The following is a 23,796-nucleotide window of genomic DNA, read 5'->3' on the forward strand; positions in this document are numbered from 1 at the left end:
AGACACTTGTAGAATCTATACCAAGGTGCACTGAAGCTGTTCTGTCTCGTGGTGACACAACGCCCTATTAAGACACTTTATGTTGGTGTTTCCTTTATTTTGGCAGTTACCTGTACATTGTCCATACATTGAACTTTATAGGGGTGGATTTCACTGCTCTTAATGGGGTGCCACGGAATGCTTTCCTCTTACTTACCAGGCTCTAAAAAAAAACCTTTTTAACCTTTTTAAGGATTTAAGGAAACCTGTCTGTAAGAATGTTAAAATGTCACTTAACAAATCAATCCACCCATTTGCATGTGTGTGATCGAACACACATGTCCAGTGCAGGCAGAGTGACAGCCCTATTGATTACAACTAGATGAGGGCGGACATTCATCAGGCTTATGCACTCCTACACTCCTCAGAAACTATCTACTCACAACACAATGGTCAGAGTCAAATCAGATACCCACACTGTATATAGACAGAATATTCAACAGTTCAGATACCAGCTAAGAACCCCCCCCCCCTTCCAGATACCAGCTAAGAACCCCCCCCCCCTTCCAGATCCCAGCTAAGTAACACTATCAGATCAAACAATCAGTCCACAACTTACAGAAATCCCCATGATACCCATATAATATTTCCACCCCCAACCACAAAAGTTCCAAAAGAATAATAACTCTCTCTCTCCCTCCCCATCGTTCTCCTCCCCTCCTTTCCAGGCATCTCCTGCTCCCTTTCATCTGGGGTTTGGTTTTGCTGCGTTTGACGGGCGTCTGATTAAAGGACCTATTAGCTCGCCGTAGCCAAGGAGCCCGACGTCCGTTTGCAGCAGGTATGTGAATAAAGGAAATGGAATGTTAGCTTCTACGGCTGCTGCCTCCTTGGCTCTCATTCCTTACGTCATGCCCCAGTTCCCCTCTCCCGTCCTGTGGCCCCTCATTGGGAAAACTCCCACACACACAGACAAGCACGCGCCCCCGTGCACACGCACACACACCTTTTTCCTCAGTCTCTCCCCAATCACGCAGCTTACAACCCTGAGACTTCTGGGTACAGGTCATCAGGCAGACACACACACTGTAACGCTGCGCTGAGTGGAACCTGACACACACACGTCTCCCTGGACTAAGTGGAACCCGAGATGAGACAGCAGGGTGAATATCCTGCTCGACCGGTGACGAGAAGCAGAGTGAGCTGTGATTGTGTAAAATCTCCCCAAAACAAACATGTCACAGAGTATTTGGAGAGACCTGGAGGGAGGCCTGGCATGTACTGTACTGTAGACTGTGGGTCGAGTCTAAAGTGGTATGTATGATTCATAGTAAAGAGTAGGCTGTGGGAAAGTGCTATGGTTCTGATTCAATTAACCAATGCAATGAAGCTTTGACATGGCCTACACAGACGTCAACTCTGGGACACACCAATTGTGCGTGACAGCCTACTTCATCAGTTCCCAACTTCCATATGAACAATGACAAGTGCCCTCTAAAAGACGCCGAAATCCACAGAAGTGGGTCTGACGAAGATTAACGCAAGACTACCTGGGACTAACCAACTGTGTTTCAGTTTCACAAACAAACAAACACACCCAACCAATGACAGCTCCAGACTGAGGGTCAAACTAAGCAGGAAGAGCAGGTGATGAGTAAAACGGTTCATCAACAGACCAAAAGCTCCAGTTCCGAGACGAGCATCATTCACCTAGAATAAGGCTAACAAGCTAACACACACATCACCACTGTTAGCATATACAGTAAGTATGTGAGTAACAATTTAATTAAAGCTATGTAAACACTCCAGGCGTATCCCAGGGACAGACATACATGTACAGTACCATTAGTTGGAGTTAGTGGCAGAACGTATTGGATGGGGAATTGTTTGGATATCTGTTGGAATAGACAGAGAATTGAGAATGAGGCTGTCTCAAATGACTATGGAGCAGACTGGAGTGTTCAGTTAGGGGGTCTGACAGTCATGTTCCGTGTCTACTCAGAGTGCTCTCTTTCTGGGTAACGTAGTTGATGTGTTGGGTTACAGATTGAAGTTGCTTAGATGATTAAAATATATTATGGAGGTGACTAACTTGTACTCAAAAGCCCCTTTATGTCTGCCGGAGGGGTTCATTCATTCAGGTGAACGACACGTGGGTGAGCGGACCACGTAATAATAAATATATAGAGAATAAAGAGAGGAGCACTTACTGTACTGTTAGTATGCGTTTTGGTGGTGGAAGTATAAATAGGAAACGACGTCACACGGACATCTAAAGTGCTGGATGTTATTTTTTTTTTAATCGGTAAATGGTGAAAAGAGAATCCGTACACTCCAACTAACAAATCTGAAAAAGTATGTTATTTGGGCCTTCCCAAAAACAGAAGCCCCAGGCTAGATTTGAAGTTCTACCCCAATCTAAAGCCTCTTGAGCTGGGATAGTTTTTACACTTATCCCCTGATGTAAATGGTTCGGAGTCCTACAGGACGTGCCATTGAATAGACTAAAGGATAGAGAGAGTAAAGAGAGCCGACTGTATGAACGGAAGAACCACTACCGGATGTCCATTACCGGCAAGCAGCTGTGTTCACTTCACATGGAAAATAAACCTTCAAGTTAAATATATAGAGAGACTAGACTTCCAGGGCACATAACCAATTATCAATGCTATCAATATCTTTACACAGTGAATAAAATAAACATGACTTAATTTAAGATTTTCATGCAGATTTCATTCGAAATTATTATTATTTGAGGTTCTCTCAGTTGAATTTCCTCCATCGAATCTCACTGTAGATCACTAGCGGTTTGTCATGTGCAACTAGAGATATTGAAATGAAATGAATCGTTGCACCTTTAAACATGACTTCTGTTAAGCTGCTCCAGTGTTAATAAAGTTGTGATGACCTTCCACATCAGGCAGGAAGGTGGTTTGTGATGAGAAAACAAGATGAGCTGAGCTGAGATGAGAGCATAGTAAGCAGAGTGAATAGAGACGACTGGGGGATTGATGTCTGTAGAGGAGGAAGGGGAGCTGATATTGGGGGTCATTGAGCCCTGTGTGATGGATGACCTAAACTTGACGTCCTTGTCAAATGCCACGTCTTTGAAATGCAGACCTGAGTGTAGATGAGGGTCAGTGTGCGTGTAGTGTGTGTGTGTGTGTAGCGTGTGTGTGTGTGGTGGGGGGGGACATTAATTCCTGCATGCTTGACTGGGACAAAGCGGGGTAAAGATGCCACCTGTCCCACAATCCACCTCAAACACCCAGAGAGAGAGAGAGAGAGAGAGAGAGAGAGAGAGAGAGAGAGAGAGAGAGAGAGAGGAAGAGATGGAATATTAGTGAGGGTAAGGAGGGGGAGGGGGACGGGGAGAAGAGAAAGAAAGACAAAAACTGCAGTGCTGCAGAAAAGCCTCCTGCCAGGCCATGCATGGGCTGAGAGAGAGAGAGAGAGAGAGAGAGAGAGAGAGAGAGAGAGAGAGAGACGGGAAGAGAGTGAGAGAGGGGAAGAGAGAGAGAGAGGGGAAGAGAGAGGAAGAGAGAGAGAGGAAGGGAGAGGGGAAGAGAGAGAGAGAGGAAGAGAGAGAGAGGAAGAGCGAGAGAGAGGAAGAGAGAGAGAGAGAGAGAGAGAGGAAGAGCGAGAGAGAGGAAGAGAGAGAGAGGAAGGGATGGGAGAGGAAGGGAGGGGAGAGAGAGAAGGGAGGGGAGAGAGAGAAGGGAGGGGAGAGAGAAAAGGGAAGTGAGAAGGGGAGAGAGAGAGAGAGAGGGGAAGGGGGAGAGAGGGGAAGGGAGAGAGAGAGAGAGAGAGAGAGAGAGAGAGAGAATGGGAGAGAGAGATAGAGAGGATGGGAGAGAAAGAGAGGAAGCAAGAGGGAGAGAGACAGCATTAGCGAGTGAGTGTGTCAGCGGCCATAGATCATGCCATTTCTCAGGCTCCCTCAGCCTCAGCCTCCTCCATTACATCACTGAAGAGGAGGAGGAGAGAGCAGGAGAAGGAGGGGTTAGAGCTCGTAAAACACAGAGCACACAGTAAACATGTCTGCCCTCGCATATGACAATACCCCTTCAGAGAGCGCTGGCTGACGTTGACCAGACGCTGTAGCTCGTTCCCACCCTGCCGCAGGCCTTGTAATGTTATACTGTAGCCTCACAGACTCCCATGCCAGTTGGATGGATCAGCGCTAAGCTAACGCTACGTTAGGCTAACTCTGTGCTCTCACTCATTAACTCAGGAACTATGCTGTTAGCAGTTAGCGGTATTAGCGGCTAACCTCAACTCTCACAGCGGTCCCTCTGGGTGTTCTGGGAGATAGAGAGGGAGTGAGCATTACGGGTGTCCCCGGCTGGTTGTATTGGGAGAGAGAGTTGTGGGGATGAGAGGCGAATGTAAACATGGGTGAACTTTGACCCTGTGTAGCCGGTGGTCATACCAGAGGAGCAGAGCAGCCTGATAGGGTGGCGTGTGGGAAACACACACACACACACACATTCCCTTCCTTCTGACACTTCCCACAGCCCTGATGACACCTCTGTGTAGGGGGGAGCGCTATAAATATGCCAGGGGCACGATACGATCAGCAAAGCAAACATCACTTCAAAATGTCTGATCGGAAGAAAAAAACAGTCTGACATACAGCTCAACTCAAGCACACCAAAACACCCCCCAATCTACCCCTCTCTTTCACATGCTCATAGACTTCAACCATTTTGGATAATGGCCTTGTCCCATATGTTGACACACTTTGCGTGAGGGGCTGTCAGCATATTGAGTTGACAGACCTCAGTGCTTGGACAGAGAAGAACAGAGAGTAGGGTGGGTATCGTTATGGGGTCTCAGTGAGTAACACCATGTGGGTCAAGTTAAAGTGGCTCTCGTCTCTCAGCACGGCTCACTGATCCCGGCTGGCTGGTGGAGTAGGGAGAGACAGCCAACCGCTGGCGTACGAGTGTGATGCTCCCAACAAACAAACGGTGTGTGTGTGTCCCCATTATTGTACTTCACACTAAAGGACTAGCTGCCGTCAACAGGCACTCCACAGAGAAGACGACCGTCTCGTCTGTCCCAGTTACCTGAGGGGAGTGTTCCTGTAGGCTGTCGGACTGCCTGACAGATATTTGACACTTCCAAAGGGACGAGGAGAAGCCGTGGTGGGTTTGGAGTGTAGACCTGTGTTCAACTCTGTCTCGCTCAGCTTCTGTTCCATCAGTCAACTGGTTTGACCCACCAAGCAGCTCCTAAGTGGGGTCTCCCCCCTCTACATGTCTCTCTTTCTGGGTGGGGTCTCCCCCCTCTACATTTCTCTCTTTCAGGGTGGGGTCTCCCCCCTCTACATTTCTCTCTTTCTGAGTGGTCTCCCTCCCCTCTACATTTCTCTCTTTCTGGGTGGGCTCTCCCCCCTCGACATTTCTCTCTTTCTGGGTGGGGTCTCCCCCCTCGACATTTCTCTCTTTCTGGGTGGGCTCTCCCCCCTCTACATTTCTTTCTTTCTGAGTGGTCTCCCTCCCCTGTACATTTCTCTCTTTCTGGGTAGGGTCTCCCCCCTCTACATTTCTCTCTTTCTGGGTAGGGTCTCCCCCCTCTACATTTCTCTCTTTCTGGGTGGGGTCTCCCCCCTCGACATTTCTCTCTTTCTGAGTGGGTTAGTGGATGTTCCTGTCACTCTTTATAAAGAGGTCTGAGCATCGTGTTCTTATGGCCTTACGGTCCTTTCCCATGCGTGTAGTTTACGGAGCTGTCAGCAGAGTTACAAGAGGTTAGATGAGTGAGAGGAGCCACACTGAAAGAGTACAATAAACTGAAGGGGAAATATGTATTCATCAAGATCAAATATTCATCCTATTAAGATCACGACATAGTCCACTTCCAGGTTGGGCATGTATGTGACTAGTAGAACCAGTAGCCCCGGTGGCTGGTTGAGCCAAAGCACATGATCACCTGCTATTACCCTAATCATAAACATATCTGAGAGAGAGAGAGAGAGGGACAGAGGGGGTATTTGTCATATATTGTGGAATGCCGGTGAAACATGACAGTGACCAGAGACGCCTAGTTATCTGGCGAGGGGGGGATCAAGTTCTTAACCTCTCCTCAGACCCTGTGGTAAAATCAACAATCTCCCCTGATCTCTGTGTCACGCAACATCAAGACCAGAGTAAAGTGTGTGTGTGTGTGTGTATCTTATTTAACTAGGCAAGTCAGTTAAGAACAAACTCTTATTTACAACGACAGCCTACCCCGGCCGAACCCGGATGATGCTGGGACAATTGTGGGCCGCCATATGGGACTCCCAATCACGGCTGGTTGTGATACAGCCTGGATTCGAACCAGGGTGTCTGTAGTGACGCCTCTATTACTGAGAGGCAGTGCCTTAGACCGCTGCGCCACTCGGGAGCCCTGTGTGATGTGTGTGTGTGTGTGTGTGTGCGTGGTTAAGGTAAAGACATGGTCTCTCCACCGTGGGCCTGTTTACAATCCCAGTAATCCTGGGTACATCCCAAACCTATGTATTTACAATGAGGGTCATGAATCTTGGAGCTGTATAAGCCTGGGTCAATCAAGGAGCAGTGTTTAGGGGAGCCAGACCGGTGGTGGGTTGGATTTAAAAGGAGTGTAGAGGGGTGGTGGTGGAGGGTTGTGGTGTAGATGGGTGGCGGTGGTGGTGGAGGGTTGGGGTGGACAGAGGTGGTGGTGCTGTATTGGGGTGGAGAGGGGTGTAGAGTGGTGAGGTGTAGAGTGGAGGGGTGTAGAGTGGAGGGGTGTAGAGTGGAGGGGTGTAGAGTGGTGGGGTGTAGAGTGGTGGGGTGTAGAGTGGTGGTGGAGGGGTGTAGAGGGGAGGGGAGGGGGGTAGAGGGTTGTAGAGGGGAGTAGAGGGTTGAAGAGGGGAGTAGAGGGTTTAAGAGGGGTGTAGAGGGTTTTAGAGGGTTGTAGAGGGGAGTAGAGGGGTGTAGAGGGTTGTAGAGGGTTGTAGAGGGGAGGTAGTGGAGGGGTGTAGAGGGGAGTAGAGGGGTGTAGAGGGTTGTAGAGGGGAGTAGAGGGGAGGAGTAGATGGTTGTAGAGGGAGTAGAGGGTTGAAGATGGGTGTAGAGGGAGTAGAGGGTTGTAGAGGGGAGTAGAGGGTTGAAGAGGGGTGTAGAGGGGAGTAGAGGGTTGTAGAGGGGTGTAGAGGGGAGTAGAGGGTTGTAGAGGGTTGTAGAGGGGAGTAGAGGGGAGTAGAGGGGTGGTGGTAGAGGGGTGAGAGGGGAGTAGAGGGGTGGTGGTAGAGGGGTGTAGAGGGGAGTAGAGGGGGTGGTGGTAGAGGGGTGTAGAGGGGAGTAGAGGGGTGGTGGTAGAGGGGTGTAGAGGGGAGTAGAGGGGTGGTGGTAGAGGGGTGGGTGTAGAGGGAGGTAGAGGGGAGTAGAGGGGTGGTGGTAGAGGGGTGTAGAGGGGAGGGTGGAGGGGTGGTGGTAGAGGGGAGTAGAGGGTGGTGGTAGAGGGGTGTAGAGGGGAGTAGAGGGGTGGTGGTAGAGGGGTGTAGAGGGGAGTAGAGGGGTGGTGGTAGAGGGGTGTAGAGGGGAGTAGAGAGGGTGGTGGTAGAGGGGTGTAGAGGGGAGTAGAGGGGTGGTGGTAGAGGGATGTAGAGGGGAGTAGAGGGGTGGTGGAAGAGGGGTGTAGAGGGGAGTAGAAGGGTGGTGGTAGAGGGGTGTAGAGGGGAGTAGAGGGGTGGTGGTAGAGGGGTGTAGAGGGGAGTAGAGGGGTGGTGGTAGAGGTGTAGAGGGGAGTAGAGGGGTGGTGGGGAGAGGGGGTGTAGAGGGGAGTAGAGGGGTGGTGGTAGAGGGGTGTAGAGGGGAGTAGAGGGTGGTGGAGTAGAGGGAGTGGTAGAAGAGGGAGTAGAGGGGAGAGAGGGGTGTAGAGGGGAGAGAGGGTTGTAGAGGGGAGTAGAGGGTTGTAGAGGGGAGTAGAGGGGAGTGAGAGGGTTGTAGAGGGGAGTAGAGGGTTAGAGATGGGTGTAGAGGGTGTAGAGGGTGGAGAGAGGGGAGTAGAGGGGAGTAGAGGGTGGTGGAAGTAGAGAGAGGGTTGGTAGAGGGGTGTAGAAATGTAGAGGGTTGTAGAGGGGAGTAGAGGGTTGTAGAGGGGAGTAGAGGGTTGTAGAGGGGAGTAGAGGGTTGTAGAGGGGAGTAGAGGGTTGAAGAGGGGAGAGGGGAGTAGAGGGTTGAAGAGGGGTGTAGAGGGGTAGTTTTAGAGGGTTGTAGAGGGGTAGAGGGTTGTAGAGGGAGGTAGTGGAGAGGGTGTAGAGGGGAGTAGAGGGGAGTAGAGGGTGTAGAGGGAGGTAGTGGGGGGTAGAGAGTGGAGTAGAGGGGAGGTAGAGGGGAGTAGAGGGTTGAAGAGGGTTGTAGAGGGGAGTAGAGGGGTGAAGAGGGGTGTAGAGGGTGGTGGTAGAGGGAGTAGAGGGGAGTAGAGGGGTGTAGAGGGGAGTAGAGGGGTGAAGAGGGAGTAGAGGGGTGAGAGTGGTAGAGGGTTGAAGAGGGGAGGTAGAGGGGTAGAGGGGAGTAGAGGGTTGTAGAGGTTGTAGAGGGAGTAGAGGGTTGAAGAGGGGAGAGAGGAGGGTAGAGGGGAGTAGAGGGGATGTAGAGGGGTGGTGGTAGAGGGGTGGTGAGAGGGGAGAGAGGGGGTAGAGAGGAGTAGAGGGGTGTGGTAGTAGAGGGGAGTAGAGGGGGGAGTAGAGGGGGGTGGTAGAGGGTGTAGAGGGGAGTAGAGGGGTGGTGGGTAGAGGGGTGTAGAGGGGTGTAGAGGGGTGGTGGTAGAGGGGAGTAGAGGGGAGTAGAGGGGGTGGTGGTAGAGGGGTGTAGAGGGGAGTAGAGGGGTGGTGGTAGAGGGGTGTAGAGGGGAGAGAGGGGTGGTGGGGTAGAGGGGTGTAGAGGGGAGGAGAGGGGTGGTGGGGTGTAGAGGGGTGTAGAGGGGAGTAGAGGGGTGGTGGTAGAGGGGTGTAGAGGGGAGCAGAGGGGGTGAGGGGTAGAGGGTTGTGTAGAGGGGAGTAGAGGGGTGGTGGAAGAGGGGTGTAGAGGGGAGTAGAGGGTGGTGGTAGAGGGGTGGAGAGGGGGTGGTAGAGGGGTGGTAGAGAGGGGTGGTGGTAGAGGGGGGGTAGGTGAGGGGAGGAGAGAGGGGTGGTGGTAGAGGGATGTAGAGGGGAAGGTGGAAGAGGGGTGTAGAGGGGAGTAGAAGGGTGGTGGTAGAGGGGTGTAGAGGGGAGTAGAGGGGTGGTGGTAGAGGGGTGTAGAGGGGAGTAAGAGGGGTGGTAGAGGGGTGTAGAGGGGAGTAGAGGGGAGGTGTAGAGGGGTGTAGAGGGAGGGGGGGTGGAGAGGGGTGTAGAGGGAGTAGAGGGGGTGTAGAGGGGAGCAGAGGGTGGTGTAGAGGGAGTAGGGGAGTAGAGGGGTAGAGGGGAGTAGAGGGTGGTGGTAGAGGGGAGTAGAGGGGGAGTGTAGAGGGGAGTAGAGGGGTTGTAGAGGGGTGGAGGGTTGAAGAGGGGAGTAGAGGGTTGTAAGAGGGGTGGTAGAGGGGTTAGAGGGGGAGTAGAGGGGTGTAGAGGGGTTGTAGAGGGAGTGGAGGGGAGTAGAGGGTTGTAGAGGGGAGTTGTAGAGGAGAAGGGTGTAGAGGGAGAGGGGAGTAGAGGGGAGTAGAGGGGGGTAGAGGGGGAGGGAGGGGGTGGTAGAGGGCTGTAGAGGGGAGTAGAGGGGTAGAGGGTTGTAGATGGGTTGTAGAGGGGAGTAGAGGGTGGTGAGAGAGAGGGGTGTAGAGGGGGTGTAGAGAGGGTTGTAGAGGGGAGTAGAGGGGAGTAGAGGGTTATGTAGAGGGGAGTAGAGGGTTGAAGAGGGGAGTAGAGGGGGTTGAAGAGGGGAGTAGAGAGGAGAAGAGGGTGGAGGGGAGAGAGGGTTGTAGAGGGGAGTAGAGGGGAGTAGAGGGTGTAGAGGGGAGTAGAGGGGGAAGAGGGAGTAGAGGGTGGCAGAGGGGAGTAGAGGGGTGGTGAGTAGAGGGGGGAGTAGAGGGGAGGTAGAGGGAGGGGTAGAGGGGTGTAGAGGGGAGTAGAGGGGTGGAGAGGGGTGGTAGAGGGGTGTAGAGGGGGTGGTAGAGGGTAGAGGGAGAGAGGGGAGTAGAGGGGTGTAGAGGGAGTAGAGGGGAGGTGGTGAGGGGTGTAGAGGGAGTAGAGGGGTGGTAGAGGGGGTGAGGGGTGTAGAGGGGAGTAGAGGGATGGTGGGAGAGGGGTGCAGAGGGGAGTAGAGGGGTGGTGGTAGAGGGGAGTAGATTAAGAGGGGAGGGGGAGGGGAGTAGAGGGGTTGAGAGAGGGGAGTAGAGGGGTGGTGGAGGGAGCAGAGGGGAGTAGAGGTTAGAAGAGGGAGTGGTAGAGGGAGGTAGTGGAGGGGTGGTGGTAGAGGGGAGAGGGAGTAGAGGGGTGAAGAGGGGGTGGTGGAGAGGTTGTAGAGGGAGTAGAGGGGAGCAGACGGGGTTGTAGAGGGAGAGGGTGTAGAGGGGTTGGGGAGTAGATGGGTGTAGAGGGGTGTAGAGGGGTAGAGGGGAGAGAGGGGAGTAGACGGGGAGTAGAGGGGAGGTGGTAGAGGGGTGTGAAGATGGTGGTAGAGGGGAGTAGAGGGTTGTAGAGGGGGAGTAGAGGGGGCAGAGGGGTGGAGGTGAAGAGGGAGGAGAGAGGGTTGTAGAGGGAGGTGGTAGAGGGGAGTAGAGGGTGGTGGAGGGGTGGAGTAGAGGGTGTAGAGGGGTGTAGAGGGAGTAGAGGGGTGTGGCAGAGGGGTGGTGGTAGAGGGGGTAGAGGGGTAGAGGAGGAGGGATGGTGGTAGAGGGGTGTAGAGGGAGTAGAGGGGAGTAGAGGGGTGGTAGAGGGGAGTAGAGGGGTGGTGGTAGAGGGGTGTAGAGGGGAGTAGAGGGGTGGTAGAGGGTGTGAGGTAGAGGGGTGTAGAGGGGTGGTGGTAGAGGGGTGTAGAGGAGGTGAGGAGGGAGCAGAGGGGTGGTGGTAGAGGGGTGTAGAGGGGAGTAGAGGGGTGGTGGTAGAGGGGTGGTGGTAGAGGGGTGGAGGTAGAGGGGGAGGGGTGGGTAGAGGGAGTAGAGGGGTGGTGGTAGAGGGGAGTAGAGGGGAGTAGAGGGGTGAGGGGTAGAGGGGTGGTAGAGGGGAGTAGAGGGGTGGTGGTAGAGGGGTGTAGAGGGAGTAGAGGGGGTGAGGGGTGTAGAGGGGAGGTAGAGGGAGGTGGTAGAGGGGTGTAGAGGGGTGGTGGTAGAGGGGTGTAGAGGGGTGGTGGTAGAGGGGTGGATGTAGAGGGAATAGAGGGGTGTAGAGGGGAGTAGAGGGGTGGTGGTAGAGGGGAAGAGGAGTAGAGGGGGGGTGAGGGGTGGTGGTAGAGGGGTGGCAGAGGGAGTAGAGGGTGGTAGAGGGGTGGTGGTAGAGGGGAGTAGAGGGGGTAGAGGGGTGGAGAGGGGTGTAGAGGGGGTAGAGGGGTGTGGAGGGGGTGGAAGAGGGGTGTAGAGGGGAGGTAGAGGGGTGGAGAGGAGGGAGAGGTGGTGGTAGAGGGGTGTAGAGGGGTGGTGGTAGAGGGGAGTAGAGGAGGTGGTGGTAGAGGGGTGTAGAGGGGGGTGGTGGTAGAGGGATGTAGAGGGGTGGTGGAGAGAGGGTGTAGAGGGGAGTAGAGGGGTGGTGGTAGAGGGGTAGAGGGGAGTAGAGGGGTGGTGGAAGAGGGGGTGTAGAGGGAGGCAGAGGGGATGGTGGTAGAGGGGTGTAGAGGGGAGGGTAGAGGGGTGTAGAGGGGGTGAGGGGTAGAGAGGGGTGGTAGAGGGGAGTAGAGGGGTGTAGAGGGGGTGTAGAGGGGTGGTGGTAGAGGGGAGCAGAGGGGTGGTGGTAGAGGGTGTAGAGGAGAGAGGGGGGTGAGGGGAGTAGAGGGTGTAGAGGGGGAGTAGAGGGGTGGTGGTAGAGGGGTGTAGAGGGGTGGTGGTAGAGGGGAGTAGAGGGTGAAGAGGGGAGTAGAGGGTGAGTGGTAGAGGGGTGTAGAGGGGTGTAGAGGGGTGGGGAGGTAGAGGGAGAGGGAGGAGGGGTAGAGGGGGAGTAGAGGGGTGGTGGTAGAGGGGTGTAGAGGGGAGATAGAGGGAGTAGAGGGGTGTAGAGGGGTGAGAGGGGGTGAGGGGTAGAGGGGTGAGAGGGGTGGGGGAGAGGGGTGTAGAGGGGAGAGAGGGGTGAGGGAGGATGCAGAGGGAGTAGAGGGAGGTGGTAGAGGGTTGTAGAGGGGAGTAGAGGGGTGAGGAGAGGGATGGTGGTAGAGGGGGTAGAGGGTGGTGGTAGAGGGGGAGTAGAGGGTGGTGAAGAGGGGAGTAGAGGGAGTAGAGGATGGGGAGAGAGGGAGAGGGGAGAGGGAGAGGGTTGTAGAGGGGTGTAGAGGGGTTGGTGGTAGAGGTTGTAGAGGGGTAGAGGGGAGTAGAGGGGAGATGGGTGTAGAGGGGTGGTGGTAGAGGGGAGAGTAGGGGAGGGGTAGAGGGGTGGTAGAGGGGTAGAGGGGAGTAGAGGGGTGGTGGTAGAGGGGTGTAGAGGGGAGTAGAGGGGTGGTAGAGGGGGGTGAGGGGAAGAGGAGTAGAGGGAGGGGTGGTGGTAGAGAGGGGTGTAGAGGGGTGTAGAGGGGTGGTGGTAGAGGGGTGTAGAGGGGAGTAGAGGGGTGGTGGTAGAGGGGTGTAGAGGGGAGTAGAGGGGTGGTGGTAGAGGGGTGGAGGGGGAGAGAGGGGGGTGGTAGAGGGGAGTAGAGGGGAGTAGAGGGGTGGGGGAGAGGGGTGTAGAGGGGAGGAGAGGGGTGGTAGAGGGGTGTAGAGGGGAGTAGAGGGGTAGAGGGGGTAGAGGGGTGTAGAGGAGTAGAGGGAGGTGGTGGAGGGAGTGTAGAGGGGAGTAGAGGGTGGTGGTAGAGGGGTGTAGAGGGGTGGAGGGGGTAGTAGAGGGGTGTAGAGGGGTGAGGGGTAGAGGGGGAGTAGGGGTGGTGGCAGATGGGTGTAGAGGGGGTGGTGATAGAGGGGTGTAGAGGGGTGAGGAGTAGAGGGGTAGAGGGGTGGTGGTAGAGGGGTGTAGAGAGGTGGTGGTAGAGGGAGTAGAGGGGCAGAGTGTAGAGGGGTGGTAGAGGGGTAGAGGGGTGGTGAAGAGGGGTGTAGAGGGGTGGTGGAGGGTAGAGGGGTGGTAGAGGGGAGTAGAGGGGTGGTGGTAGAGAGGGAGTAGAGGGGTGGTGGTAGAGGGGAGGTGAGTAGAGGTGGGATGGAAGAGGGGTAGAGGGGAGTAGAGGGTAGAGGGGAGTAGAGGGGAGGGTGGTAGAGGGTGTAGAGGGGGAGTAGAGGGGTGGTGTAGAGGGGGCAGAGGGGTAGAGGGGAGGGAGTAGAGGGGTGTAGGTAGAGGGGTGTAGAGGGGTGGTGGTAGAGGGGAGTAGAGGGTGGTGGTAGAGGGGTGTAGAGGGGTGGTGGTAGAGGGGTGTAGAGGGGTGGTGGTAGAGGGGTAGAGGGGAGTAGAGGGGTGGTGGTAGAGGGGTGTAGAGGGGTGGTGGTAGAGGGGTGTAGAGGGGAGGTGGAGAGGGGGTGGTAGAGGGGTGGTGGTAGAGGGGAGTAGAGGGGTGGTGGTAGAGGGTGTAGAGGGGTGTAGAGGGGAGTAGAGGGGTGGTGGCAGAGGGGATGTAGAGGGGAGTAGAGGGGTGGTGGTAGAGGGGTGTAGAGGGGAGTAGAGGGGTGGTGGTAGAGGGGTGTAGAGGGGAGTAGAGGGGTGGTGGTAGAGGGGTGTAGAGGGGTGGTGGTAGAGGGGTGTAGAGGGGTGGTGGTAGAGGGGAGTAGAGGGGTGGTGGTAGAGGGGTGTAGAGGGGTGGTGGTAGAGGGGAGTAGAGGGGTGGTGGTAGAGGGGTGTAGAGGGGTGGTGGTAGAGGGGTGTAGAGGGAGGGTGGTAGAGGGGAGTAGAGGGGTGGTGATAGAGGGGTGTGGAGAGTAGGAGGGGAGAGGGGTGGTGGAGAGGGGTGTAGAGGGGAGAGAGGGGTGGTGGAGGGGTGGTGAGGGGAGTAGAGGGGTGGTGGCAGATAGAGGGGTGGTGGTAGAGGGGAGAGAGGGTGGTGGTAGAGGGGGTGTAGAGGGGTGGATTGGTAGAGGGGTGTAGAGGGGTGGTGGTAGAGGGGAGTAGAGGGGAGGATGAGTAGAGGGGTGTAGAGGGAGTAGAGGGTGGTGGTAGAGGGGGTGTAGAGGGGTGGTGGTAGAGGGGTGTAGGGTAGAGGGGTGTAGAGGGGAGTAGAGGGGTGGTGGTAGAGGGGAGTAGAGGGGTGGTGGTAGAGGGGGTGGTGGGTAGAGGGGTGTAGAGGTGGTGGTAGAGGGGTGTAGAGGGGTGGTGGTAGTAGAGGGGTGTAGAGGGGAGGGCAGAGGGGTGGAGGATAGAGGGTGTAGAGGGGTGGTGGGGAGAGGGGTGTGAGGGGCAGGGGTGGTGGTAGAGGGGATGTGGTGGTAGAGGGGTGGTAGAGGGAGAGGGAGTGTAGAGGGGAGTAGAGGGAGGTAGAGGAGGAGAGGGGTGGTGGTAGAGGGGTGTAGAGGGGTGTGGTGGAGAGAGGGGGAGAGGGAGGGGGTGGTAGAGGGGTGTAGAGGGGAGTGTAGAGGGTGCAGTAGAGGGGGTGGTGGTAGAGGGGGTGGTAGAGGGGAGCAGAGGGGTGGAAGAGAGAGGGTGTAGAGGGGAGTAGAGGGGGTGGTGGTAGAGGGTGTAGAGGGGTGGTGGTAGAGGGGGTGTAGAGGGGTGGTGGTAGAGGGGTGTAGAGGGGGCAGTAGAGGGGTGGTGGTAGAGGGGGTGGTAGAGGGGTGGAGGGTAGGTAGAGGGGTGTAGAGGGGAGTGGTGGTAGGTAGAGGGGTGGCAGAGGGGTGGTGGTAGAGGGGTGTGGTAGAGGGGTGGGTGGTGGTAGAGGGGTGTAGAGGGGGTAGAGGGGAGGGGTGGTGTAGAGGGTGGTGAGTAGAGGTAGCAGAGGGTGTAGAGGGGAGGGTGGTGGTAGAGGGGTGTAGAGGGGTGTAGAGGGGAGAGGGAATAGAGGGGTGGTGGTAGAGGGGTGTAGAGGGGTGGTGGTAGAGGGGTGGTGGTAGAGGGGTGTAGAGGGGAGTAAGGCTGAGGAATGTAGTGCGTTCAGACAAAGGCATGCAGCAGTAATACTGTGTGGTTGGTTGGTTACTGCAGAATACTGTGAACATGACACATCTGTGAAACTTGAGCACACAAGATGCAAATACCCCAAAATAAATGGCACTTTACTCAATGTAAAATAAATGGCACTAGAACACATTGTGTTCTCCTTTACCCAATGTAAAATAAATGAGGCCTACATCTTCACATATGGAAACTAATACAGGCTAATTTTACAAACAAAAACTCACACACTACAAAAACATTGCACAAGCTGTAGACTACACACACACACACACACACACACACACACACACACACACACACACTCTCTCTCTCTGATGCAAAATGGAAAAACAACCTGCCATTTTACGTGGCACTACAATCCTCTTCCATGTGGAGGGTTTAATGGCCCTCCCAGATTGGGCTTTAATTAGCTGTTAATCATCTATGGTGCTTAATTAACGAGCGGAGCAGCTTCCTCCCTCCGTGGTGTTGCTGGGCCATTAGGAGCAGACGACAAGCTCAAAGAGCCAAACAGACCCATTAACTCTCCCCCTCTCATCTCAGACTCTCTTTCTCAACCCCTCACTGCTCATCTCGTTCAGTCCCACTCTCATAATGTCACCAGAGCCAGCTGAACCCTCTAATGCCAACTATCAGTCATGAGGGGAAACACACCTCTCCCTCTCTCTCCCTCCCTCTCTCTTCTCCCTCTCTTCTCCCTCTCTTCTCCCTCTCTTCTCCCTCTCTTCTCCCTCTTCTCTCCCTCTCTTCTCCCTCCCTCCCTCCCTCCCTCTCCCTCCCTCCCTCTCCTCCCTCTCTCCCTCCTCTCCAAGATCCCCCTCCCTCCCTAAATGGCACTCTCTCCCTCCCTCTCCCCTCCCTCCCTCTCCCTCATCCTCCTCCCTCAACCTCCTCTCTCAACCTCCTCACTCCATCCAAGCCCTCCCTCCCTCACACACCTCCACCCTCCCTCTCTCTCTGATCCAAAATCCTCTGCCTCCCTCCCTCCCTCCCTCCCTCTCCTCTCTTTCCTCTCCCCTCCCTCCCTCCCTCCTCCCTCTCCCTCTCTCCCTCTATCTCCCTCCCTCCCTCCCTCCCTCCTCCTCCCTCCCCCTCCCTCCCTCTCCCCCTCTCCCTCCTCTCCCTCTCTCTCCCTCCCTCCCTCCCTCCCTCTCTCTCCCTCTCTCCCTCTCCTCTCTCTCCCTCTCCCCTCTCTCCCTCTCTCTCCCTCCTCCCTCCCTCAACCTCCCTCTCTCTCCCTCCCTCCTCTCTCTCCTCTCCCTCAACCTCCTCTCTCAACCTCCCTCTCCTCTCCCTCCCCTCCCTCCCTCCCCTCTCCTCTCTCCCCTCCCTCCCTCCCTCCCTCCCCCTCTCCCTCCCCCTCCCTCTCCCTCTCCCTCTCTCCCCCCCTCCCTCCCTCCCTCCCTCCCCTCAACCTCCCTCTCTCTCCTCTCTCTCTCCCTCCCTCTCCCTCTCCCTCCTCTCCCTCCCTCCCTCAACCTCCCTCTCTCTCCCTCCCTCTCTCTCCCTCTCTCCTCCCTCCTCTCTCCCTCCCTCCCTCTCCCCTCCCCTTCCCCAGGGTGACGACACTAACTTCCTAATGGTGTCAGTATGTGAGGAGGACGTGTTCTCTAGAATGAGAGGCTTAATGCCCAGGAGCCGTTCAAGACACTCCATGTTCATTGCAGATCAAACTAACCTGCGTGCTCCGTTCTCTTTCGCTGGACATTCTCCATCTCATACGAGTTGTAATTGATCTTGTGACACAGCAACGTGTTTCGCGACAATGTCAATGTCCTCCCCTCCTCTCTTTCTACCACCGTAAAGGGACCTGCTGTGACATCCAGCTTACACACAGTCTTAAAGAGGGCGCATTGAAATAACATTTAGCAAGACGGAGAACAATATCTCTCGTCGTTCTCCTGAGGGAGAGTCTGTCTCAGTAGCCCCAGGTGTGTCGGCCTGTCAGATATTCCATAACAGCTGGGGAGCGGGGGCTGTTCTAGACACCACAGACACACTGCTGACAGCTCTGTCCCTGCGGGCAATAATATCTGTTCCGTCACCATACGACGTCCCACTGGAACACATCGACTAAAGGAACTTCTGTTCCTACTGAAGTGGTATTCATGGGAAATGCATGAAGACGTCCAGACAAAACATGTGAACACAGATAGTTTCAACAGATAATTGAAACACGGCTCTTCATCTATGCAGATTACATTCTTTAAAAAAAATATTAACAACAACTGATACTAGATGAGTAAATACCAATGAAACGTAACTATTGTTTGATCTACTTCCATTGTGTTGTTCTCTCACAAAGCCAGGCACCCTGACATCCTGCTTGTATTGGGAGCATCTCAACGCCTCCTCTCTGCCCGCCTGTCCTCTACTCTCGCTGCCGAGCTGCTCTGCTGTGCAGGAGGGATCGATATCGGCAAGATTGGCACACGGTGGAGGAGAGAAACAAAGGGCTGGATCGATCTGCACTGTAATGGTGTGTGTGTGAGTCTGTTCTAGGTTGGACATAATTGCCTCGGTCCTGGAGGAAAACAGAGCACCATGGGAATTACAGCGAAGGGAAACTAGACCAGTACGGACACACAACAGTTGAATCACAGCAACAAACATAATTCATGACCGCGCTCAGTGATACTCTGTGGAAGAGATCAGGAGATCCTGCTATGCTTAGCGGTAATGCGGACCGTTAAGAAGTGATAAGGACATTTGAGTTCCATGTGAAGAAGCCGCCACTGAATCCCCCACTGCTGCAGCCAGACAGTGTCACAGAGCAGTCCACCTTACAGCGCTGGGGGTTAACGGCAGTCAAACTGTCAGCCAGACAGTGTCACAGAGCAGTCCACCTTACAGCGCTGGGGGTTAACGGCAGTCAAACTGTCAGCCAGCCAAATGCTGCCCTGGCCGCTAATTAGCTGTAGGCTCCAGTGGTCCGACTACCTACTGTAACATCTGCAGTAACAGCCTGCTCTATAGATCATCTGTCCACTAGGCAGTCAGACAGACCGACAGCAGAACACACACTGCTGTAGCAGTACTATGTCCAACTGTCTAACCACCACACAGCCAAGCCATCTGACTGGGGATAACACGCCCAGCTGGAAGGAAATGTGTGTGTGTGTGTGTGTGTACATGCTTATGTGTGTGTGTGTGTGTGTCAGACATAGGTCTGTCCATCTGAGAGTGTGTGGCAATGAGTCTATGTGCATGTGTGTGCGTACGTTGACGATAGCAATCTGTGTATGCGTGTCTGAGTGCTTACCGACCCCCACCATCTCTGTGGCGTTGGCGTGTCACACCTTAGGTTGTGTGATTAATGACGTGGGCTGAGTCCCATCAGCGTCCTGATTAACACGACCACACAGGTCACAGAGCACAGCCTGATCACCACAGCCTTCCCTGCTGCCTCATCAGCCACTCATTACTACCACTGGGCAGAGACTGGAGAGAGGTGGGAAGTGTCTAGGTCCTAAAAGACATGCCAGGAGTAGCATCATCAAACTACGTGGCAGGGCAGGACATAGCTCCATGGTTATTAGCTCTGCACTATGTCTCTGGGAGAGCATCTCAAGGGTCAGGGGTGGTTTATGTGAATCCTTGTTTCGGAAAGGAGGGACGGGGGAGGAAGCCATTAGACTGTTTGAGACGGTATTATTTTACAATCTTCAACGCAGTGGTTTAAACAGAGGTGACAAACAGTTTGAGCATGACACCAGAAAAACATGGAGCTTTTTGACCTTCTGGAACATCTGAAATGGGAGAGAGGAGGAATCTAATCTGGAGCACAATCTCTGCTGATTGTGTGTAAGAGGACACTGCAGTCACTGTGGTGCTATAAAACTACGACAGTAATTCTGACAACTAAATATACACAGGTCTGGTGTGCTTGGGGACAGGAGGGAGAGATCAGAAACAGGACACTACACCATCCTCCTCAATAACTCCTTGGCCATGTGAGATGGTCTTTGATAAGTCTGCTGGCAAAGCAGAGTCATGTCAGAGGAGCGGGAGGATCAGGTAACAGGAAGGGACCGGAGCTGGACAGGAAATAACACTGTCTCTTTTCATTAGCATTTCCTGCTAAGCTAGCCTAGCGTGGAGGAGGGGTAGGGATCTGACAGGGCTTCAGAGGAGTGGTTTGATGACATGCGAGGAAGAGAACTGCTGTGTGTGTGTGTGTGTGTGTGTGTGTGTGTGTAACGTACCAGTCTGTTGATGCGTACAAACTCCTCGGGGGTCTTGGCCCAGGGCGGCAGCTCCACGTCAGACACCACAGTCCCATCCTCCATCACCCCCAGGCTGTAGTTGTTGGCGTTTACAAACATCTCAGGGAGGTAGTAGAACTCTGGGGTCAACTCCTGGACAGACAGACAGACAGACATTAACACTGTAGAGCCAACCTGAACCGTCCATTCACTAAGTTATGTCATGTTCATGTACTGATACTGGATACAGTACATTTTAAAATAGTTTTGTCTCACATTTGTAGTCAATAAATCAACCCTTTTAGTTAGGGAGAACAGTATCACAGTAAGCCATTTCCTCATTAGAATAACACTGACAAGATGCTCTGTGATACAGCCTCCAGTCTCAGTGTGTGGGACACGACATTAGAATGTGACTACTGAGGACCCACATCATGACAGCCAGGTAGAAAGAACAGGGGACTGTGACCTTCAGAGTGAGAAGCTACAGTTTAGAGAGAGAGTTCATTAACAGAAAGAAAGAGAGAGAGAGAGTTCATTAACAGAAAGAAAGAGAGAGAGAGAGAGAGAGAGAGAGAGAGAGAGAGAGAGAGACACGGTGTAAAGTACATTTAGAACGCATGTGGATGTGTGTGTGTGTGTGTGTGTGTGCGGAAGGTCCTTTAATCTGGGACTGCCACTGTCGTCCCTCAGACAGCTAGTCGCAACACTTGAGCTGTGCCATTACTCATGGAAATTACATTTCAGACTGCTCATCTGCTGCCTGCTACCATGCTACCAAGCAGGCAGGCCGATAAAAGGCATCAAAACCTTTCGTGTGTGTGTGTGTGTGTGTGTGTGTGTGTGTGTGTGTGTGCGTGCGTGCATGTGTGCGCTGGGGTTTCCAAGCTTTTTGAAAGGGGGGTTGTCTGTAATCGTAGAGCACCAAACAGAATATATGATGTTCTATTTTCTATGCTTCTCAAAGGATTTTCTGAAGGATTCGAAGGAGCGACAGGTCACAGAACTCACCAGAATGTGATTGTGTGTCTGTGCAGTTGAACACTTCGTTATGGAATTATGACATTTCACGATGGGCCCCAAAAAAACATCAACGTTCGTGTAAACTGAAGAGCTCGAACGTTAAGACCTTGAGGATATAAACTTTAAACCCGGCTTCATTTCTAACAAACCATAGCTCAGCCTCAATGTGTATGAAATGCCTTCATATACAGAAAGACACAAACGTTTAGATTATGGGGCAAACCAAAACATATCGTGATAAATCTTTGCCATCCCGCAAACAGAAATAAAACACTAACGTCGTTAGGAGTGTGTGTGGGCACATGGAACTAACTGGTAAGACTGGACAATGTAAGCGCGTGTTGAATTAACCCACTTCCCGGGCGCCTCCTGATACGTACAACAAACAATAGCACGACACCCAATGTAAATCCCGTGTTTAATCAGTACATCTACCCCTCGTGATATACTGAACCTACCCATCAACATAACAAGTGTCAAACATGAACTACGGCCATATTCCACAGCAGGGAATTGAACCATGGATTTACGTATGGAGCAGGCACTCATATTTCAACATGATACACCCACAGCAGTATATGAAACATATAAACAGAGCACCGCAAGTATGAAGACAAGCCACAACACAAGTATAACTCTTCATTTGATACCACTATAAAACAATAGCTAATGAGTGACTAACTCCTAATAAAATAACCTGTTAATAAAGCATTGAGGAGCAGTTGTCTTGTATAGTGTCCTGGGTCGTGTTCAGTTGGCCAAAACGTAATAAAACAGAGTGAGACGGGGAGGTACTACTTGTCTGAAACGGAACTTGTCCAATAAGGAACACTTGGGTTTTTTTTCAGTTGGAAAATGTTTTGCTACAGTTGCAAAACGTTCTGTGTGTGTGTAACCCTAACCTTAATGAACACAACCCAGTTCTGTCCGACTAGAGCTGAACCAGTGAACCGTCTCCTAGGTCGTGTTCAGTTGGCACAAAACGGAGTGCCTAGGTTTTGCTACGGTAGGACTTAATGAACAAGACCCTGAACTGTTTGACAGAACACAGTGTGACTGGGCCTGCTGACTGGTCACTGTCCTGATGGACAGAGAGAGAGAGACAGGGTGACATTCTGACATCAGGGATGACCAGACCAGAGTCAACACCCATCGGTCATGTCCTCGTCTCCCTGTGACATGGCTGTGTGTGACAACCTGACATGCAAATACATACTGGCAAAGAGGCTACAGGTAGGAGCTGGGAACTGGTCAGCGCATGTGATGAGATGTTCTGTAAGGGCTGCACGCATGTACGCACATGTACGCACGCACACAACAACACACACAGAATCCCTGGAAGGCTGTCTATCAATCAAGCTCAGACCTGAGAGCAGTCCTCACTGCGTCCAACAGGATGGAGACAAATACACGATTAGACAGGAAGCTAGTGAGTTCACTTCCTCTAGATGTGTTGTGTGGGTGGTAACCCGAGACATGGGGCGGTAGCTAGCCGGAGAGATACCCTGTGTCAGTCCATAACCACATATCCAAACCTACAGATGGACCGGAGGGGAGCTCAGTCAGGAGAGAAAGAACCAAGCACATGTTCTGTCATCACAACCAATCCATGTCATACTACCATGAAAGCTTCAGAGACTACTGATCAAAGGATCAAACGAATCCTTCTACCCTCCCCCCCGCTGCCCTGCCTCCTCACCCCTCCTTCGCTACTTCAGTCAATCTTGAATTGAACCTTTGGCCTATTGGGCCCCCTCTCCACTGGGCTTTGGGTCTATGGTGGGTCAGAACATTGGGCCCCCTCTCCACTGGGCTTTGGGTCTATGGTGGGTCAGAACATTGGGCCCCCTCTCCACTGGGCTTTGGGTCTATGGTGGGTCAGAACATTGGGCCCCCTCTCCACTGGGCTTTGGGTCTATGGTGGGTCAGAACATTGGGCCCCCTCTCCACTGGGCTTTGGGTCTATGGTGGGTCAGAACATTGGGCCCCCTCTCCACTGGGCTTTGGGTCTATGGTGGGTCAGAACATTGGGCCCCCTCTCCACTGGGCTTTGGGTCTATGGTGGGTCAGAACATTGGGCCCCCTCTCCACTGGGCTTTGGGTCTATGGCGGGTCAGAACATTGGGCCCCCTCTCCACTGGGCTTTGGGTCTATGGCGGGTCAGAACATTGGGCCCCCTCTCCACTGGGCTTTGGGTCTATGGCGGGTCAGAACATTGGGCCCCCTCTCCACTGGGCTTTGGGTCTATGGCGGGTCAGACCAATCCTCTGCTACAGTTTCGGTCTCTAAGGCCCCAACCCTCCTCTTTTAACAAGTGACCCATGCTCTTAAAACATTTATGAGTACAGGCAGCCATCTTGTTTCAAATGTAGACTTGGCCTGCTCTTTGGGCCTGGGTCGGGTGGAGTGGTGGCTGGGGGAGTTGGAAGGAGTTGACGGTTGATCGCGCTTCGCCTCCAATGATAAAACATATGGCTCGCATTACCGGTAACACTTGATTGCGAAAGCCCAGAGAGAGAGAGAACCTAGCTTGGTCTCAGTCTAGACCTGTCACAGTGGATCAACCACAAGAGCCCCACTCTACATCAAAACACACAGGACCAGGCTCAACACTGCACAGCTTCCATGTTGAGTTGAGTTTAGCTACGTCAAAATAACAGAACATTCTTTCCTCGCATGGATGATCTCATTCACCTTGTTAACAAAGAAGGGTTACAAATGAGATGTATCAATTTAGCATGCTAAGTATACCATTTAGCTTTAGCTTCAGGACTATTGTAGGAAACTCTAAGAACCTTCTATTCCTTCTAAAGGGGGAAAAAGTCTTAGTGTTTTGTATCCCAGTGCATAAAGTGGTGATAACAGGTTAAAGACGCCAGTCCAGTCTGTCTGTAGCGTAGGAGAGACCGTGATGACCTCTGGCCACAATCCCCTGACCCCTCCTGACCTTTTGTGTGTACTGTTGAAGTGTACTGGGGGGAGGGGGCCTATGGCCCCTGCAGTGACCCATGACAGGACAGGATTGGGGATCACAGAAGCTGGCCTCTGACCACAGTAGAGCAGGGGCCACTGCACATAATGGAGGGACCGGGGCAGAGAGTGTAGCGGGGAGGCCCCCTGTATTTCCCCCACCTTGTTAAGAAGGGCCGGGGGGGTGAAGGGCTGAAGGAGACCCGGCCCTTATTAACAAGGTGGGGGAAATACAGGGGGTCTCCTTCAGCCCTTCACCCCCCCCGGCCCTTCTTAACAAGGTGGGGGAAATACAGGGGGCCTCCTTCAGCCCTTCACCCCCCCACCCCCCCGGCCCTTCTTAACAAGGTGGGGGAAATACAGGGGTCTCCTTCAGCCCTTCTTAACAAGGTGGGGGTGGGAAATACAGGGGGGTCTCCTTCAGCCCTTCACCCCCCCGGCCCTTCTTAACAAGGTGGG

The 23,796-nt window shown here is 53.6% G+C and overlaps 1 protein-coding gene across 1 annotated transcript in view; it reads right to left on the reverse strand.

The window, feature by feature from the left end:
- Positions 1 to 23,796, reverse strand: part of LOC115124987 (lipopolysaccharide-responsive and beige-like anchor protein) — a 295,611-nt gene that overhangs the window by 83,935 nt on the left and 187,880 nt on the right. Inside the window, exon 26 of the mRNA XM_065003331.1 lies at positions 19,345 to 19,497. Coding sequence (XP_064859403.1) covers positions 19,345 to 19,497 — 153 coding nt within the window. The remainder of the gene's footprint in view (positions 1 to 19,344; positions 19,498 to 23,796) is intronic.

The sequence above is a fragment of the Oncorhynchus nerka genome, linkage group LG18, assembly GCF_034236695.1.
Source record: "Oncorhynchus nerka isolate Pitt River linkage group LG18, Oner_Uvic_2.0, whole genome shotgun sequence".
NCBI classification, from domain to species: domain Eukaryota; kingdom Metazoa; phylum Chordata; class Actinopteri; order Salmoniformes; family Salmonidae; genus Oncorhynchus; species Oncorhynchus nerka.